Source organism: Phoxinus phoxinus (genome assembly GCF_949152265.1).
Source record: "Phoxinus phoxinus genome assembly, chromosome: 4".
Lineage (NCBI taxonomy): Eukaryota > Metazoa > Chordata > Actinopteri > Cypriniformes > Leuciscidae > Phoxinus > Phoxinus phoxinus.
In genome coordinates, this window is record NC_136879.1 from 43,216,094 (window position 1) to 43,235,817 (window position 19,724).

The 19,724-nt window shown below is 35.8% G+C and overlaps 3 protein-coding genes across 10 annotated transcripts in view; 1 reads left to right on the plus strand and 2 right to left on the minus strand.

Moving 5' to 3' along the window:
* The window catches only part of LOC306997695 (uncharacterized protein), an 11,970-nt gene extending 6,589 nt beyond the window's left edge, over positions 1-5,381 (plus strand). The window contains exons 9-19 of one of the 7 annotated variants that reach the window (XM_079611084.1): positions 460-552; positions 983-1,021; positions 1,114-1,168; positions 1,718-1,833; positions 2,037-2,111; positions 2,557-2,631; positions 2,762-2,872; positions 3,539-3,643; positions 3,783-3,890; positions 3,968-4,066; positions 4,333-5,381. In XM_079611084.1, the coding sequence (XP_079467210.1) occupies positions 460-552; positions 983-1,021; positions 1,114-1,168; positions 1,718-1,833; positions 2,037-2,111; positions 2,557-2,631; positions 2,762-2,872; positions 3,539-3,643; positions 3,783-3,890; positions 3,968-4,066; positions 4,333-4,653 (1,197 nt within the window). In that variant the 3' untranslated portion in view covers positions 4,654-5,381. The remainder of the gene's footprint in view (positions 1-459; positions 553-982; positions 1,022-1,113; positions 1,169-1,717; positions 1,834-2,036; positions 2,112-2,556; positions 2,632-2,761; positions 2,873-3,538; positions 3,644-3,782; positions 3,891-3,967; positions 4,067-4,332) is intronic. The other 6 variants (XM_079611087.1, XM_079611086.1, XM_079611085.1 and 3 more) reach the window with 6 other exon arrangements.
* A 1,672-nt stretch (positions 5,382-7,053) lies between these two features.
* Positions 7,054-8,570, minus strand: LOC306997539 (ribonuclease inhibitor-like; the record flags this gene model as incomplete). The annotated part of the gene is made up of 3 exons (XM_079610844.1): positions 7,054-7,549; positions 8,004-8,177; positions 8,413-8,570. Coding segments are annotated over 3 exons (348 nt in total), but the record flags the coding sequence as incomplete, so codon positions are not given.
* The window catches only part of LOC306997685 (NLR family CARD domain-containing protein 3-like), a 377,651-nt gene continuing 366,363 nt past the window's right edge, over positions 8,437-19,724 (minus strand). The window contains exons 8-13 of one of the 2 annotated variants that reach the window (XM_079611057.1): positions 19,273-19,344; positions 16,427-16,600; positions 14,678-14,851; positions 13,200-13,373; positions 11,238-11,402; positions 8,437-9,528 (exon numbers count right to left, since the gene is read on the minus strand). In XM_079611057.1, the coding sequence (XP_079467183.1) occupies positions 9,522-9,528; positions 11,238-11,402; positions 13,200-13,373; positions 14,678-14,851; positions 16,427-16,600; positions 19,273-19,344 (766 nt within the window). In that variant the 3' untranslated portion in view covers positions 8,437-9,521. Of the gene's footprint in view, positions 9,529-11,237; positions 11,403-13,199; positions 13,374-14,677; positions 14,852-16,426; positions 16,601-19,272; positions 19,345-19,724 lie in introns of those variants that run through there. The other variant, XM_079611058.1, reaches the window with a different exon arrangement.

Here is a 19,724-nt window from a genome sequence, read left to right on the forward strand (position 1 = left end):
GAAAATCAGTCACCAAATATGCAAACTAGAGATTGTGAGCTTTCAAATGATAGTTTGTCAAGATTAGTTTAGGTTTAGTATAGGATATTACTGTTTTAAATATGTAATGGCTGTGCCAATAAGGGGTTAATGTACATACAGTATAATAACTTCACCTTGTGCTGCAAGAAGCATTTAGCTTTACATTCATAGTTTTACAGCTTAAAGTCCAAATATATAAGGAAAAGGACAGGTATATCATCATTTTGTGCCATTTTTTCATACACAAGCCTCAGTGCGAAAAGCATTTGTGACTTTTTTTTAAAGTTTATAAGGTAATGTTCAAAATCAATTTCCCTATGGAGAAAGTTAATGTAGTTTTTACTCTCAGAACCCGACGGCTGCCATCGTGTCGTGTGTGACCCGCTGTAGTTTAATGCAAGTTAAACATCCTCTACTTTCTGTGTCTCCGTCTGTCAGGAATCAAGCAGTTCTTCCTCTGACAGCTCCAGTGAAGAGGAGGAGAAGAAGAAGAAGAAGAAGAAGAAAGACAAAAAGAAGAAAAAGAAAAAGGTACATTGAAGAAAGAAGTGATGATCAAAATGGTCGAAAATTACTGGAACTTATTTTTTTAGATATTTAAATGCAGACTGAAAGATCAACATGAAATTATCCAGAACTTTCATTTAGGAAATCAAATGGGACCAATTTGAATTTCATGTTTAAGATGTGTTCATCTGTCAAAGATACTCTTACAAAAACATGAGAATGACTAAGAAAAGATTAAGGCTCAAAAAAGTCACAGTCGTCATTATACTGTACATGAATCAAAGTGAGATATAGCCCGACACTAACGACTGCAGCTTTAAAGTACGGTGGATCAGTCGATGATAGACACAACATGTCTGACTCGCTTCTCTCAGTGACTCAGCTTTAAAAATAGTTTAAGTTCAAAGTGTTGAAATCAAACGGAGCTCATTATAACATGATGCGGTTTACACAGGACTCTGAGGGCGACAGCGATGGAGAGAAGGACAAGAAGGTGAGGACATTCGTCACACTGACAGCCGAGAAACAGGAGAATTCAGTCTCCGTTTAATCTCAAGTCACGTGGGTTTGATTTCTGTGTCGCAGGGGCTTGAGCTGACACCGGGAGACCACTGTGTGACCACCGCTTCATCTTCATCTGGTGAACTGCTTTATTTATTTATTTACATTTGAGTGTAGTTTAACTCTGTTCAGACGTTTGAACTGTTGGTGTCTGTCTGTTCAATGTGTCCCAATGAAAACTGGAGGGATTCCAACACTTTTTCCCACAATCATGTATTTATAAAAAAAAAAAAAAATGTATGAGTGGGAAAATAATAAATAATATTTGTATTACTTTTTAATGATACAATAATATTATTACAATTGTATATATTATATTACTTAATTATATTATTTAATATTACATTATTACGAGTTTATTCATTTAATGAAATTGTAATGGTATAAAATAATATATTTATGTCTATGTTGATCTAAACATGTGAGTCAAGGTTAGATAAATAAAACTAAAACCATAAAAAAATGTTTTTAAATAAATAATAATATTTACTTTTATTTCACCTGGTTGTCATTTAAAAAACATAGAATAAAAAAAATATATATATATTTTTAAAAATCAATAACTTATACAAATAGCAAAAAATGACATAAAACTAATAATCTAAAAGCAACTTCCTGTCCTCTGCAGCACTTCCTGCCGAGTCTGCTGGCTTGACCTCTGCCAGAGACGATGTCCGTATGTCTGATGACGAGGGAGCGGATGACAAACAGAAAGACAAAATGAAGAAAGTAAAGAAAAAGAAGGTGTGTGTTGCTGTCATGAACTCAGATACACGTCTGACCCTTCGATATGAAATATTAATGAAGGAATGGTTTATTTCATTAGTGTTTTCTCAGTCACACCCAGTGTAAAAATTGCACTTACATATTAGTTTAATTAATCATAACTTTGCTAATCATAACTGTTATGCTCTAAACTCATTACATCTGGCATCTCTGTCTCTCAGAAGGAATGTAGTTTGGACAGTGACGATGAGAAGAAGAAGAAAAAGAAGGAAAAACTCAAGAAAAAGAAGGATAAAGTAAGATTTAACATCCTAACTGCTAATCACATTTTATTCATGGGCTGGTTTATAAGTTACATACATTAAAATTAATAATTCTAACTGACTGATGTAAAATAGTCTATATCCTGCTATATTCTGAACTGAAAACATCCTACAGTTAAACTAATGAAATATTACTGAATATTTTGTGGTTGATTTTAATTGGTTTATTATTTTTGTGAAGTTGACATAAAATGCTGTTTGTAACCCATGTTTTAATCTGATGTATTTGAGTGGAACAGGATATTAAATGTTTAAAATATGGGACTTTATCCAGTGTGAATTGGTTTGATTGTGAAAAACCAGAAAGACAAGAATAGAGTTGTAGTTATTAAATTTGTGTGAAAGATCATGATGATTAGTGACTCTGAGGGTATTATTGCTTTAATAAACCATGTTGGCATGCGGTTTTTCCCAACAGGATTCCAGCTCCTCTTCATCATCCGACAGCGACGATGACAAGAAGAAGAAGAAGAAGAAGAAGAAGAAGAAGAAAGTAAGGACAGAAACTTACCATTGTTTATTGGATTCATTCTTGTTTCTGAGGTCTAAATCGATCTGCCACAATTAAGATGTAATTTGCTTAGAAAATGAATGTAAATGCTCATTAACCTCTCAATCCTCAGGTTTCATCGTCTTCATCATCAGACAGCTCTTCATCATCCTCTGACAGTGAGGATGACAAGAAGAAGAAGAAGAAGAAGAAGAAAAAGAAGAAGAAGAAGAAGAAAGTGAAGGTCAGATTAATTTAAAATGTATAGTTTACTGTAATTTCACACATGCATGTGAAAAGAAAGTTAACATTGGTAAATGCATCAGCTAACAATGAGCACATGACATGCAGACAAATATATATATAGTATCTTTTATAGTATCTATTATATATATATATCTTGGCCACAAATAAAAAATTTGTTGACTTGTTTTAGTAAATCTTGGCCATGATTTAAAATGTTTTTTCCCATTTTAAGTAAATCATGCACACAATATAATAATTCCTATTTTTGAATTAAATAAAAAAGGAAATTAATTGGGAAATTAAAAGGCTTTCCTGTAGCTCAAACAGTAGAGCGTTGATGTTTGCAACGCCAAGGTCATGAGTTTGATTCAAGGTCAAGCAAGAACTGATAAAAAAAAAATGTAAATGTGTACCTTGAAGTGCAATGTAAGTCGCTTTGGATAAAAGTGTCTGCCAAATACATAAATGTAATTATTATATTGTGGCCTTGATTTAGTAAAATGAGGGATTGATATACTGTTCATATTGTTCCCGCATGTCATGTGCGAGGCTTCATAGATAGTAAAAGTATTATTTAGTCAATATCAGTTTATGTCATTTTTGGGGTTTTCCTCAAATACTTTTTATAGAAGTAAAATACAAGCCTTTTCTTTTATTGTTTAAGGATTCGTCTTCATCATCGAGTAGCTCTTCATCATCATCTGACAGTGAGGATGACAAGAAGAAGAAGAAGAAGAAAAAGAAGAAGAAGAAGAAGAAGAAAGTGAAGGTCAGCATGTGAAAATAAAGTAAAAGTACAATTTAGTACATTTATGTATTTATTTAGCTTCTTTTTTTCTCAAATGCTTTCTAAAATTTCACTGTAGGACTTTAAAGTAAAATACAAGCCTTTTCTTTTATTGTTTAAGGATTCGTCTTCGAGTAGCTCTTCATCATCATCTGATAGTGAGGATGACAAGAAGAAGAAGAAGAAGAAAAAGAAGAAGAAGAAGAAGAAGAAGAAGAAACAAGCAAAGGTCAGATTAATTTCTGTAGATTTACTGCACAGATGCATGTGACAAACACTGAATGGCTCTTTTCTTGCTTCATAAAGGAATCATCTTCATCATCAAGCAGCTCCTCGTCATCTTCCGACAGTGATGAAAAGAAGAAGAAAAAGAAGAAGAGAAAACATAAGAAAAAGAAGAATAAGGTCAAAAGACATCATTTAACCCTGTGACAACTAACGCCTGGTTAACCTGAATAAGTCTGTGAATAAGTTGCTCTCAATATTCAGCAATTATTAGTGAACATTAACTAAAAGGACCTTGTTGTAACCAATAATGCTGGTCTTAACACGGGTTTATTTTCTTGAAATATTGACATCTGCCATGGCTTCTCACACTACTGCATGAGTTTGTTCATTAATGTGAGATGGTTGTATATTTTAACTCAACCTCTCTCATTATTCCTCTGTAGAAGAAAGCCAAAGCGGATGATAAGGATGGAGAGAACACCTCGCAGAAGACCGAAGGAGAATCCTGGGGTTTGGAGTCTCTCAGCGTGACAGATGACGGTCGTGGATCTCAGATTTCTCCGTCTCTGGACGCCTCCAGCTTGAGCGAAGCCTCACAGAAGAACAGCAGCGCCACCTTCAGGCCCCCGTCTGCCATGGAGAGCCTGATGAGATGTCCTCAGAGAAACAGCAGCGCCACCTACAGGCCTCCGACCGCCATGGAGAGTCTGATGGGACATCCTCAGAGAAACACACAGGAGAACAGCGGATACAACAAACCATGAGGGCCCTACAAACACTTACAGAAAATTAATGAACTCATTAATGAATTAATGGTTTTAATGAACTTATTCCGGCAATTATGTATTTTTGTAGGCCAAACCCGTTAAATCATGTTAGAAAAATGCAAGCAACATCTATCTATCTATCTATCTATCTATCTATCTATCTATCTATCTATCTATCTATCTATCTATCTATCTATCTATCTATCTATTTTTCTGTTAGACTGTATTGCTTTCAAATCCTTAACTTTAAGTTTTAAAACTACTTTAAATTGAAAACTGAAAACCTTCAAACTTCAATCTCTTAAAACTTTCTGGTCATCAAAGTTTGTCTTAACAAACTTTTTTTTTAATCTAGTTATAATTTGACCAGCTTCTACCAATAGATAAATATTCACCAAAGTATTATTTAACTGTCGTAATTATGCATATTTTCCAGCTCACACTTTTTGTCATGGTGTTTGGAAGACGTTAAGAAATTAAAATATGATCAGTTAAAAATCCATGTGTTTGATAGAGGTCGCAATTATCAGTCATTAATGTTGCTGTTTTTATGAGATTTTGCAGCACACTTGAAATAAACACATCTGATATTTTAACCCAACAGCTGTATCTCGCTTGATGAAAATGTAATTTAAAGCTTGAGAAAACATGCCAACATTAATTCTGTATTAAGAGTCAGAGAACGTTTTGATTGTGAATGATCCTAATAAAATCTTAAATCTTAAGAGCTTGTAAACAAACCATGTTTTGTTTTTTTTGTGTCATTCTGAAATAATAGTCTGTACCTGAGAGTGTTTGTGGAGCAGAAGACGTGCGTAAAAGCCACACCTACATACTTTACTGAAACACCTCAGGCTGCTGCGAACTTATTTGGTGTAACTTTACAATAAGGTCCCATTTGTTAACATTAGTAAATGGATCATCTAAGATTTATATATATATATATATATATATATATATGGCAGGCACTTTTATCCACATGGATTCGTTTTAGACACTGGATATTTGTCACATTTCTGAAACTGAAAAAGCTGAGGATTATTTATTGTGTAAAAGCTGCATCGGTGCACTAGATAGGCCTAAATCACTTAAATGACAAGAATTATCAGAGATGCACCTGCACAACTGCTTTTGGGCAAAAACGGCTCATCATGTGATTGCATTTTAACATTTGTAGTAAGCCAGGTCCACACATAGGAAACACACATATGTGAAACAGGATTATCCAACAAAACCAGTCTAAGACTACTTTGATTCTAAATCAATATTAAGAGTTTCAATTGACTTTCCTCTGAAGCTTTGTGTCATTGTTCACATTAATCATAGTGCTAGTACTATATTTTGAAAAATTTGTCAATATTCATATTATAGTCATTCTTAAAACTTGTTTTTTTTTCCAGTATAAACATTACCGTTCAAAAGTTTGGGATCAGTATGATTTTTATTTATTTATTTTTGACAGATATTGAAAACATTTATACTTCTATTCATTTTGAAGAGCTGTTAATACCACAAATGGCATTAGGATATAAGAAGTGGATTTTTTAAAGGCATGTGAAAGGCATTGTATGTTTAGTTGCTTTAGACTGAGAAACAATTAATGACCCAAATAGTCCGAAGGGACAAATTAATGGTTAATTTGCCAATATCTACAATCAAAATAAAAAAATAACAATGAAGAAACTCACACCTGCATCAAGTATTAAATTCATTTAAAGGGCCCCTATTATGGATTTTTTAAAATGACCTTTCATATAGTGTGTAACATAGCTCTAAGTGAATGAAAACATCCAGCAAAGTTTTAAATATGAAAGTGCACCGTATATAAAGTTATTGTCTTTCAAAAGTAAGAGTCGACTCTGAGACTCTGGAGCATTTTTAAGATTTCCACTCTGGAGGGTGGTTTCACTTTTTTTGTTTTTAAGCCCCAAAAACACTGTCGCCGTGTAAACGAAAGGCACATCTGATCAAATATTTTTACGTTTTCACCCACGAGCGTTCTTGTGTAAACAGGGCCTTATTTGCCTCAAGCATCTGTAGGTCTAAAGTTAAGGAAGCTGTAGGGAGGTGATGCCATTTTCTTTGCAGATTGCTGTTTCACTGTGTTTACGTTTAGAAAGTGGGACAAGAGAGTTATTGGCTTGTTTTCACTTGAGGCGAGTTAGACACTTCTTCCTAATTAAGAAACCTATTTATTTATTGTTTTGGTCTTGCCCCCTCAAGAAAATTTTATAGCTTCCCTAAATAAATACTTTTCATTGCGTTTACAACTCTGGGATGTATTGTGAAGTTCTGGGATGGATGAAGGAGCTCTGCAATCTCTTTTATTACTCCCCTCAAACCCTAGACTTGGGAGGAAACATTAATATTCTCACGATACTGTAATTGAGCCTTAAATCAACACTTTAATAAAGGCTACCACCATTTATGATTTTACAAAGAAATATTAAATACATTGACACAAATGTAATACAACTATCATTATATATACACTGAAGTTTACATTATTTGTATTCCAAAGGTGAGCTTGAACTGGGGTTTTTTTTCATAATCACGAAAAAAATTATATTTATTAGTCTTTGTCTCCCTCTGCTGGTACAACACAAAAACAAACATATTCAGGCTCTATATTTTCTCTAACAAAACTCCAACCTTTATGAATTTATACTGCACGTTTATACAAATAAAATGATTAACCTTTAAATGAGAAACTGTCATTTGCTGCTCTGAAATAAAAGATGTTATACTGCCACCTCATCAGGTCTGTCAGAGGATTGCTGAAATCTAAATGAAGTCTTAATTTCTAACAGTAAAGTCCCTGTATCTTCAGTCACGGTTGATTCTGTTAACTGCGATGATCCTGAGAAGATCAGACTGTCATCTAATACTAGTCCTAAAATAAAACAAACAAAGCAAATCATATAACCACTATTACACATTACATCTGTCACATCTTTTCATAAGAAAATTTAGATAAGCTATATTAATTCAGCAGAAATGATCATTACACTCCACTACTAATTTAATATCAGTTAATTACAAATAACCCAAATCTCAGATTATCACTCACATAATAAAGGTAAAAGCTGAAAATAACATTGGTATTGTTTTCACAATCAGTCACAACACTATGAGCAGAATTCAACTCATATTAAACAGTTTAAAGTGCAGACATACAGAAACAAGCTGAATATAAGACTCATTATCAGATGATCTCCGACGAAATATTCACACATGTGCTGTTTCTGAACCTGGTATAATTTCCTTTTATTTCTACTGAGTAAAACAGCCATTTGAACTTTAAAGGAAAATATGATGATGAAAATTGTTAAAAAAAATACTGTTACCATAGTATCTGCAGTTTATAATGCTGATTATCCTTCAGATCAGAGAGCAGCTTCACTCCTGCGTCTCCCAGATTATTCCAATTCAGATTCAGTTCTCTCAGATGTGAGGGATTTGATCTAAGAGCTGAAGCCAGAGCAGCACAACCTTCATCTGTGATACCACACTTACTCAACCTGTAGAGAACAATGACACTCTTCACTTTCTCAAATATAGGCAAACATGTATGATGAATTTCCTCCTTTTGCAGCCACTTTGCGTCCACATTTTTTGCTAATTGGATATCTATCCTGCAAAATCATTATATGTAAATCACAATCCCAAACACTCTGATTTGGTCTCACTAAGAAATATTTTTAAATATTTTAATCTGAGCACCAGATCATGTGCCTATCAAAGAGATGATCTTACCACAGTTCCTTCAGTTTACAGTGAGGATTCTCCAATACAATAGAGAGTAGCCTCACTCCTGAGTCTTCAAGATTATTCAGATTCAGTGTTCTCACGTGTGAGGGGTTTGATCTCAGAGCTGTTCGTGAGCCAACGAACGAACAGTGTATGATTATGATTCAGGCAGCATTATAGTTTAGAAGTCAGATTGGATCAGAACAATCAGAATATTATCCAGTTCCATCTGGTTGAAGGTCATCACGCCGGTATGGAGAGTTTGTTGAGGATCAGAGCTGATGGCTGTCGTGTCGATGAGGCCTTCACAGGGGAGAGTAGTTGACACAATCTCTGCTGACACTTAAGGGATGCGTTGTGGTCGTGTCTAGCCCTCTGGTCCTCTTTGGTAAAAAATGACCGAAAACTTTTACGTTTTGCATTGTTTAATTTTTTTTTTGCTTCATCGGAATGGGATGACACTTGGTGACTTTTGTTGTATTAGCTATGTGAACACACAAAAAAATCATAAAAAATAGTCACACTTGGCTTTCGGGGTCAAAAATGAACGACATAGGAAATGAATGGCAAATACGAAAAAATACGAAAACTCAGAGAAACTTTTGGTGGTACAAGCTACAAATCAGCCACTGTGCAGAAAAAAAGTGCACAGCAATGAAGGAGTGACACTCTAAAATATCAAGAGTGCAAACAAGACACCCACACACACACACCCAGTCCTGGTTCCGGCTGACCTAATTTATGCAGCCTAATAACTGTCAGAAAATGATCACTGGCTATCTTTGACCAAAAGACTGTGACAACCGCGTCTGTGAACCGCTCTCACTGTATGTTTAGGCTCTATATTTTCTCTGTGACAACCTCAAACATTTTGAGTTTATACAAATAAAATGGATAATCTATGAATAAGAAACTGTAATTTGCTGCTGTGAAATAAAAGGTGTTGCACTGCCGCCTCATCATGACTGTCAGAGGATCGTTGACATCTAAATGAAGTCTTAATTTATAACAGTGAAGTCACTGTATCTTCAGTCTCTGTTGATTCTGTTGACTGAGAGTCTCTGTAGTGGATCTTTATTCTCCATCAGATGATAATCAGAAGATCAGACTGTCATCTAATACCTAAAATAAAACACAAACAGTCACATATGGAGTATGAGATATTACATGTCACATCTTTCCATAAGAAAACTTAACTAGATAATCTATATCAATTCATTCTCAAACATGATAATATAGCTTTTATCTGATGTTCAAAGTCACTCTACAAAATTAAAAAATACATGAAATGTCACTTTCACACAACAGACAGCTGATACAGATCCAGCAGAAATGATCATTACACTCCACTACAAATTTAATTATCATTTATTAACAAACAAACGAAATATTAGATTAAGTTATCAAGTTATTAAGTTATAAGTTATTAAGTAATCTCAGAAAGTTAAAGGGGAAAAGCTGAAAATAAAATGAATATTATTTTCACAATCAGTCACAACACTATGAGCAGAATTAAACTCATTAAAGCTACAGTATGTAAGATTTTAAGCCACAAGAGGGCGCTGTTTCAAACAATAACAAAGGCGAAACTTGATGACGCTAGGAAGGAGAGTGGAACGATGGGAGATGTCGTTTTCAACATCCAGAGACGTATGGAATTAATGAATCATAATCACGGATGAGCTAACTTATTAGTTTTTGTATTACCTGTACGTCTGAACGCGAAATTTTATGTCATGATAATGAATTAACTACAAGGAACGCGAAATGTTATGCTATATTATCCTGTTACAGCTATTTGTCAAATGATTTGTTAGATTAATGCTGTGTAGTTTTAGGATGTTTATAGTTAATGAAGTGTTGTTTTACGTGTTCAAACCAATCGTAGTAAAATTGAATTTGAACGGACATTTGCAAGTAATGGCTTAATATTTTTTAACAACAGATATCCGATTGTATGTAATTGCACTGCCATAATCTCGGTCACGGACTGGCCGGCCAATGTGGGCCGGCCCACCTGGTACACAAATATATTAAAATAATGACGGAAATCATAATAGGCTATTACATGCGTGGGTGCAGGGACGCGGCCGACAATTTTGTATAATTTCTACTATTGATGTATCGCATCACGATAGTGTCGTGGGTAAGTGTGCCATCATATAACGTGGGAGACCCGAGTTCGCGTCCCTGCTAGAGCAACTTTAGTGATTTTGTCCCCCTTCTTTCTCTCTCACTCGCGAAGCTCTCTCCATCTCGAAAACGCCACACCGATATTTATCCTTATTTTATTCCTCCGTTTGTCACAAATTCTGCGTGTATCCCCATATGGACGCTTCCTTTTGTTGGCACTTCAATACTCGCCAAAGAGTAATCGTGATCCATGATGTACACAACAGCTATAACCACCACTTCCGCATTTGTCCACGTGATATTGCGGAAACCAAGCATAGAGCGGATATTGCGTCACTGACAGGCGACATTTTTTTCCGGGACGGACAATTATTTAAAATTGGAATTTCTCTGAAATAAAAAATCTTTGGAGACTTTTGGAATATTGTAAGTACACAACTGCAGGAAATATATCACACTGTCCAAGTGATTTTTGGATCTTTTATTACAAGATTGTTACATATTGTATCTTTAAACAGTTTAAAGTTCAGAGACCTACAGAAACTGAATCTGAATTTAAGACTCATTATCTGATGATCGCAAAATATTCACACACACACAGTGTTACTGAACCTGAACCTTTACTTTTACTTCTAGTGAGTACATTTTAACTTCAAAATGAAATTATGATGATGGAAATCATTAAAAACTTTTCTTACACTAGTGTCTCCAGTTTATAATGTGGATCATCCTTCAGCAGCTTCACTCCTGAGTCTCCTAGATTATTATCAGACAGATCCAGATATCTCAGGTGTGAGGGGTTTGATCTCAGAGCTGAAGCCAGAGCAGCACAACCTTCATCTGTGACACCACACTTACTCAACCTGTGGAGAACAATGACACACATTAAGCCTATATCCAAAGATAAACAAAACTTAATTTTAAATAACAACATAATGCTGTCAATATGAAATATATAAAATATGAATTAGTTCACGTTGTATATCAGTATATCAAATATATCAGTTAGGATTAGGGGATAAAATATACAGTTTGTACAGTATAAAAATCATTATTTCTATGGAAAGTCTCCATAAAACATGGAAACACAATGTGTGTGTGCTTAATGTATTTGTAAACATTAAGGAAAGTGTGTGTGTTAGGGCTGGGAGAAAAAAATCAATTCACCTAACAATCGGATTTTTTTTGTTTACAATTTTAAAATAGATTTTTCTTATTACAGAATCGAAATCGATTGAAATTGCTTCATTTTTGTCCTTGTTTAGGGGACGCGTGGAAGCGACATGCTGATGATACTCAGCTCCATATTTCTTCACGCCCTGACGAAACTTACCAATTCACAAAATTAACGGAATGCATAGCTGATATAAAAAAACTGGATAACTTGTAATTTCCTACTACTTAATTCTGAAAAAACTATTCTTATTATTAGACAAAAAAACTTGAGTACTGTCTAACACTTGATGGCTGCTCTGTCAAGTCCTCGTTGTGGTTAGGAACCTGGGTGTGCGCTTTGATACCAATCATCTTAAAAATCATCTTTTTTCATCTTAAAAATATATCTAAATTACGTCATATGCTCTCAATGAAATATGCAGAACAATTAGTTAATGCGTTCATGACATCAAGGTTAGATTATTGTAATGCTATTATGGTTGGACCTCCCTCCCTTCCCTTTACCTCTGTACAGATAAAACGTTGTCGGGATAATTCCGATTCACGTGGCTATGCGGAAGCGATAAAAAATTCTGTATTATACATTTTTCAAGGCTTGTACCTTGGAACTTATTTCATGGTTTGCGTTTTTGAGACACCAGGCACTGTTTTGTGCAAATGAGCGGCCGGATCGCATTAAGGGTTTTCTGTTAGAACAGTGTCGTATAAGCGGCCCCTAAGTTAATAACTAGTGATCGTTGCGAGAAAGTGAATCAATCAAATCTAACTTTAGCTGGACAATAACTTTATTTCAGAGCTGCTATAAAGCCAAAACAATCGCTGTTACTTTAATTCCCTATTATCACTTTAAAGCTACTTTGAAAGAATCTATATAGTTAAAAGCGCTATATAAACACTTGACAAAATCATATCGCAACATTCAAATCATCTGCCGCTGACCCAGAGAGAGTTGTCATGAAACAGCTTCATAAAAGGTCCTTTAAACCTCATAATTGTACCATTATTTCTGTGATACAATAGATCAAATGACCATAGAAGTACTGGGATAAAAGTTTTAAGTTCAAATATAAACACTGATGTCTACGGTAGCAATCAAAATAGAGTAAATCAGCTTTTGATAGAAACCTGGCACTTAAAATAACGCATTTATCGATTACATTGTTTAGGCGACAAGTGACTGTTTTTGATATTTAATTATTTATTCAAGAGAATGTAGTACTTGATGATGCTTCTGAAATAAAACTCAGAAAGATGTAATGAATTATTTTTGTAACAATGACTCATCTTATACATAATGTACAGTCTGTATAAGTGTATGATTTAACTTTTTCCAATGGTCCTTCTACCGCCGGCAAGATCTGACGGTTCAAGCTGGAATCTGTCGCTGAACAGCCAGATGGTGCTTACGCCAAAGATATATTGTATACACTATCTACATATTAATCCTTATTCACTCCGAGTATTTATGGTGGAAATTATCTTACCACAGTCTCTCCAGTTTACAGTGAGGATTCGCCAGTACAGCAGAGAGCAGCTTCACTCCTGAGTCTCCTAGTTTATTCCCAGACAGATTCAGTTCTCTCAGGTGTGAGGGGTTTGATCTCAGAGCTGAAGCCAGAGCAGCACAACCTTCATCTGTGACACCACAATAACTCAACCTGTAGAGAACAATGACACACATTAAGCCTATATCCAAAGATAAACATAACACTTAAAAAATAAAATAACAACATAATGCTGTCAATATGAAATATATAAAATACTCATTAGTCCACATTGTTTAAAAATACATCAGTTAGGATTAGGGGACAGAATATACAGTTTGTACAGTACAAAAAAAATCATTATTTCTATGTAAAGTCCCCATAAAACATGGAAACCTAATGTGTGTGTGTGTGTGTGTGTGTGTGTGTGTGTGTGTGTGTGTGTGTGTGTGTGTGTGTTAATGTGTTTGTAAACATTTTAAGGAAATTGTGTGTGTTAGGGCTGGGAGAAAAAAAATCAATTCACCTAACTGTCGCGTTTTTTGTTTGTTTACGATTTTAAAATAGATTTTTCTTATTCCAGAATCGATATTGAAGCGACGTGAGACTGAATGCACTGAAAAGCCCTCGCACTACTCATATGCTGAGAGAGAGAGATAAGACAGTAGAGCTGCACGATTAATCTTTAAAATACTGTGATCTCCATTCAAACACCCATGCGATCTTCTTTTAATTCGTCTGTCTATTAAACCTTTGACAAACTCCAGAGGGAGTTGTCATGAAACAGCTTCACAAAAGGTCTTTTAAACCTCATAATTGTATCATTATTTCTGTGATACAATAGTTAAAATTAGTACTGGGATAAACATTTAAAATTCAAATATAAACTGATGTCTACGGTAGCGATCAAAATAGAGTAAATCAGCTTTTGATATAAACTTGCCGCTTAAAATAACGCATTTATCGATTACATTGTTTCGCCACTAGGTGGGGACAAGTGACTGCTAAAATTTGTATTTGTTATTGAATTATTTATTCAAGAGAATGTAGTACTGTATGATGCTTCTGACATAAAGCTCAAAGATGTGATGAATTATTTTTGTAAATATGACTCATCTTATACATCATGTACAGTCTGTATAAGTGTATGATTTAATTTTTCCCCATGGTCTAGGTGTATTGTCCAGGTCCTAGTGTGTGTGTGTGTGTGTGTGTGTGTGTGTGTGTGTGTGTGTGTGTGTGTGTGTGTGTGTGTGTGTGTGTGTGTGTATGTGTTCTTAATGTATTTGTAAACATTTTAAATAACTATGATTTAACTTTTCCCTACGGTCCTTCTACCGCCGGCAGGATCTGACGGTTCAAGCAGGAATCTGTCGCTGAACCACCGGATGGTGCTTACGCCAAAGATATATTGTATGCACTATCTACATATTAATCCTTATTCACTCCGAGTCTTTATGGTAGAGAGATGATCTTACCCCAGTATCTCCAGTTTACAGTGAGGATTCACCAGTACAGCACAGAAGAGCTTCACTCCCAAGTCTCCTAGATTATTAAAGGACAGATTCAGTTTTCTCAGGTGTGAGGGGTTTGATCTCAGAGCTGAAGCCAGAGCAGCACAACCTTCATCTGTGACATCACACACCTCCAACCTGTAGAGAACAATGACACACATTAAGCCTATATCCAAAGATAAACATAACACTTAATACAATTAAAATAACAACATAATGCTGTCAGTATTAAATATATACAAATACTCATTAGTTAACATTGTTAAAATAAATCAGTTAGGAATAGGGATTGAATATACAGTTTGTACAGTATAAAAATTATTATTTCTATGGAAAGAGAGCCACGGAGATCACAAGGTGCATCAGTGTTTTCATGGCAACAGGTGTTGTATTTATTTTACCATCTCTTTCTCTAAATGTGAACATGTATTTATTTATTTTTTACCAGTCTCCACCCTCCTGACGCAGAGCAGCATCTTAACCAGACAGACAGAAAGACTGAGCTGAAACAACCTCCTCCCAAGAAAACAGCATTGGAAGATTTCCTTGGAGGGACTGTTTGGGGCATTGTTTTACATTTTCATTGTACTTTTATTAATTGACAAAAAATATATTAAAATTTTACAAACAAATGCGCAGAATGTAGTCTGAGAAATAATAAAATATTCATGATGTGTTTTATCCAGCTGATGTGGGCGTTCACAGGTTTGCATGGATTGCCTACGATCATTTGCGTTTGAATAATGCGCGCTCTCAATACATTAGCAGTTAATGAGCTGAAATGAGAATGACTGACATCTCTCTCTTTTCATACAGATTACATAAACAGAGAATGCTTGTTTTCGTTTTGAATTAGATAATTAAAAAGTACACACTTAAATGATTATAAAGATATATAGCTTATGCCTGGGTGAATAGTATTCGCTAAGTTTTGTGTAAGTTTAGAGACGCGTTATCTCCTACAGTTAAATTTCATGGACTGTGTTTATCCTGACTGTGCTGAGATTGAGTGTGTTTAAAGTAAAGGGTGTTAAATGTTGATCGTGATGTCAAAGTGTGTTTTTCAGTGTGACTATCAGTACAGCAGTATCACCTTAATGAGGAGCAGCTCATGTGTTCAATCATTTACAGATCAAACACACAGCAGCAGGAGAAATAGAGCAAATAAGGCACTGCATGGCCTGGCCCCTCAGTATCTGTCTGCACTGTTAACTTTATACACACCTGAGCGTCACTTACGCTCTTCACAAGCTGGTCTATTGGCAGTCCTAAAGACTCGGTTGCGCACTGTAGGGGACAGGGCTTTCTCATCCTATGCTCCTAGGCTTTGGAATGCACTCCCTCCAAATATCAGAGATGCACAGACTAAGTAATTTTAAAACTAATTTAAAAACGCATTTTTTTAGGTTAGCTTTTATTAGATTTTTTATTTTCACTTGTGTGTATTGTATTTTAATATGTCTGTTCTATTATGTAAAGCGCCTTGAGAAGCTGCTTTAAAGGCGCTATATAAAAATAAAGTTATTATTATTATTAAACACTTCAACCTATTAAAAAATATTCATTATCTTACATCATATGAACATTTTGATCATGTTGTTTCAATAGCTTTTGTAATTAATGTAATAATAGTTATTTCCCTGCATTTCATTCCATTTTGACTATACTTTATGAATTCACAGTGACAGTTTCATGTGTCATGTATGATCTTACCCCAGTATCTCCAGTTTACAGTGAGGATTGTCCAGAACAGCAGAGAGCAGCTTCACTCCTGAGTCTCCTAGATTATTATCAGACAGATCCAGTTTTCTCAGGTGTGAGGGGTTTGATCTCAGAGCTGAAGCCAGAGCAGCACAACCTTCATCTGTGACACCACAATACCTCAACCTGTAGAGAACAATGAAACACTCTTCACTCTCTCAAATCAACAAAGAAATCTTAGTTTTTCTTAATTTTTTTATAATTTGTGCAATATCTCTTTTTTTAAACAATTAATTCATTATATCATTAGGTTTACATATTATTCTAAGAGATTATGTCTCTATGTGAGGGAGAAAGACTATAAAAACTGATCAAATGAAACACATTGAATACATCTGTTTATCTGTTTTTTTACTAAATATAAATGTATTAATATTTAAATTAATAATTAATAATGAAATAAAAAGTATAAATATAAATGTTTATATACAAACATTATAAATGCATATATTTGAAAATAAAATTCTCACACAAATATCATTTACATTTAGTCATTTAGCAGACGCTTTTATCCAAAGCGACTTACAACTGAGGACTACATTAAGCGAGTCATTGTGAAGAGGCAAAAATAACGCAAGAAGTCCTCAAAATACAAAGTTCAGGCATTGCTCAGAGTAACATAAGCCAAACAAGGTAAGATTAAAGGAAAGTTTTTTTTTTTTTTAATGTCAAGTGCTCACGGAAGAGATGAGTTTTCAGTTGTCTTTTGAATGTAGTTAGGGATTCTGCATTCCGGACAAGGGTAGGAGATCATTCCACCAGCATGGAATCGTGAATGAGAATGTTCTAGAGAGTGATTTTGTGGCTCTCTGTGATGGTACCACGAGCTGTCGCTCATTGACCGATCGCAGGCTTCTGGTAGGGATGTAGACTCGTAGGAGCGAGTGAAAGTAGGAGGGAGCTGAGCCTGTGGTCGATCTGTAAGCAAGCGTCAATGCCTTGAACTTGATTCGAGCAGCGAGTGGTAGCCAGTGCAGAGAGATGAACAGAGGAGTGACGTGGGCCCTTTTGGGCACGTTGAAGACAAGACGGGCTGCAGCATTCTGGATCATTTGTAGAGGTTTAGTTGCACATGATGGAAGACCAGCCAGAAGAGCATTGCAGCAATCAAGCCTAGAGATAACCAAGGCTTGGGCGAGAAGTTGTGTTGCATGCTTCGTCAGGAAGGGCCTGATCTTCCTGATGTTGTGCAGTGCAAACCTGCATGATCGAGCTGTCTTTGCTGACATGATGTGGTCTGTGAAGGTCAGATGCTCATCAAATGTTACTCCAAGGTTTCTGACCGACCTTGATGGGGTGATTAAAGTTGAATCTAGCTGGAAAGTGAAGTCGTGCTGTAGAGACGGATTGGAAGGGAGGACAAGAAGCTCAGTCTTTGCCAGGTTGAGCTGCAGGTGATGTTCCTTCATCCATGCCGAGATGTCCGCCAGGCAGCTTTAGATACGTGCAGCTACTGCGGGATCATCAGGTTGAAATTAGAGGTAGAGCTGGGTGTCATCAGCATAGCAATGGTAAGAGAAGCCACGTGCCTGTATGATGGGTCCCAGTGATGTGGTGTAAATGGAGAAGAGGAGCGGTCCAAGAACTGAACCCTGAGGAACACCTGTAAGTCAGTTGATGTGCTTTGGATACCTCGTCACCCCAAGCGATCCTGAAGGACCTACCTGTGAGATAGGACTCAAACCAGTGGAGAGGAGTTCCTGTTATGCCCAGTGATGAGAGGGTGGACAGGAGGACCTGATGATTCACAGTGTCAAAGGCAGCAGACAGATCCAGGAGAATGAGAACTGATGATTTGGAGGCAGCTTTTGCGATCCGTATGGCTTCTGTGACTGACAGCAATGCAGTCTCGGTTGAATGTCCTTTCTTGAAGCCAGATTGGTTTACATCTAGTTGGTTGGTCAGAGAGAGGAAAGATGATATTTGGTTGAAGGCAACTCGTTCAAGTGTTTTCGTAATGAATGGTAGGAGAGAGACAGGTCTGTAATTCTCTAAGAGTGATGTGTTTAATGTCGGTTTCTTAAGCAGTGGAGTTACCCGAGCCTGCTTGAATGCTGTAGGAAAAGTGCCAGTGTGGAGGGATGAGTTGATGATGTGTGTGAGTGCTGGTAGAAGTGTGGGAAATATGGCTTGTAGAAGGTGTGAGGGGATGGGATCTAAAGGGCAGGTGGTAGGGTAACTGGAGAGGAGAAGTTTAGATACTTCTTCCTCGGTTAGTGGAGAGGGGTTGGACTGGGTTCCTGTGTGTGTGGAGCTGAGAACTGACTGCTGATAGTTGTTGTTTTGTTGGTGAAGAAGTTAGCAAAATCATCAGCAGTTAAAGAGGAGGTGGGTGGTGGTGGAGGTGGACAGAGGAGAGAGTTTAATGTCTTGAAAAGTGTCCGTGTGTTAGCGGTGTACAAATAACCAAAGAATCGAAAATAGCCCTACTTTATGGAAAACAATACACTGAACAACAAGAGAACTGAATATTAAGAAAAAACTTGCACGCTCTTGTCCTTTTCACAGACTGACGCTTGTCCTGGTCTTGTTCAGATTCTCCTCGACTTTATATCTGTTTTACAGTTGCTGTCTCTCCAAGCAATTAACACAGCCAAAGCAAATAATCCGAAAATGGGAGAAATCGAAACTGCCTGTTTGGCAGTATCATAAACGGTTACGTAGATCACAAATCAGGTCAGATAGGTGGAGGGTTTAAAAGCTGAAGCGTGACACTCATATTATTAGTTAAACCATATTGTTTAAGTATGAAATGTTATAATGTTTTAACAGTGATGCTTGTTCTCAGTGTTACTTACACAGCTGATCTAGTTGATTTAACCACAGGCAGCAGCTTCTGAAGAACTTCATCTCCAGTGTTTTGTGTGACACTAATTGAAAATAAAAAAGGTCATTATTAATACTATTAATAATATTAATAAATCATATCATAAATAAATAATACATGAAACATTCCTAAATACCCTCAATTTTTTTTCATTAAACACTGCTTTATAAAGGACATGTGAAAAAATTGTTTTAGTAGGCTATCTATAACTGTAGAAGCCTCGTATTCAGCCAACACATATTGTTTTTTTATTTTTCTTGTCAATGTTGCTGTGGCAGGTCTATTAGTCTGCATTTACACTACAACACTATTTTAACATATCAGATTTTTTTGTCCTGTCCATTGCTATGGTTATCACCATGGCGACATTTAACTTCCGAGTTGGGGGGAGGGGGATATTTTTGTATCTGCATCAGCAATTTA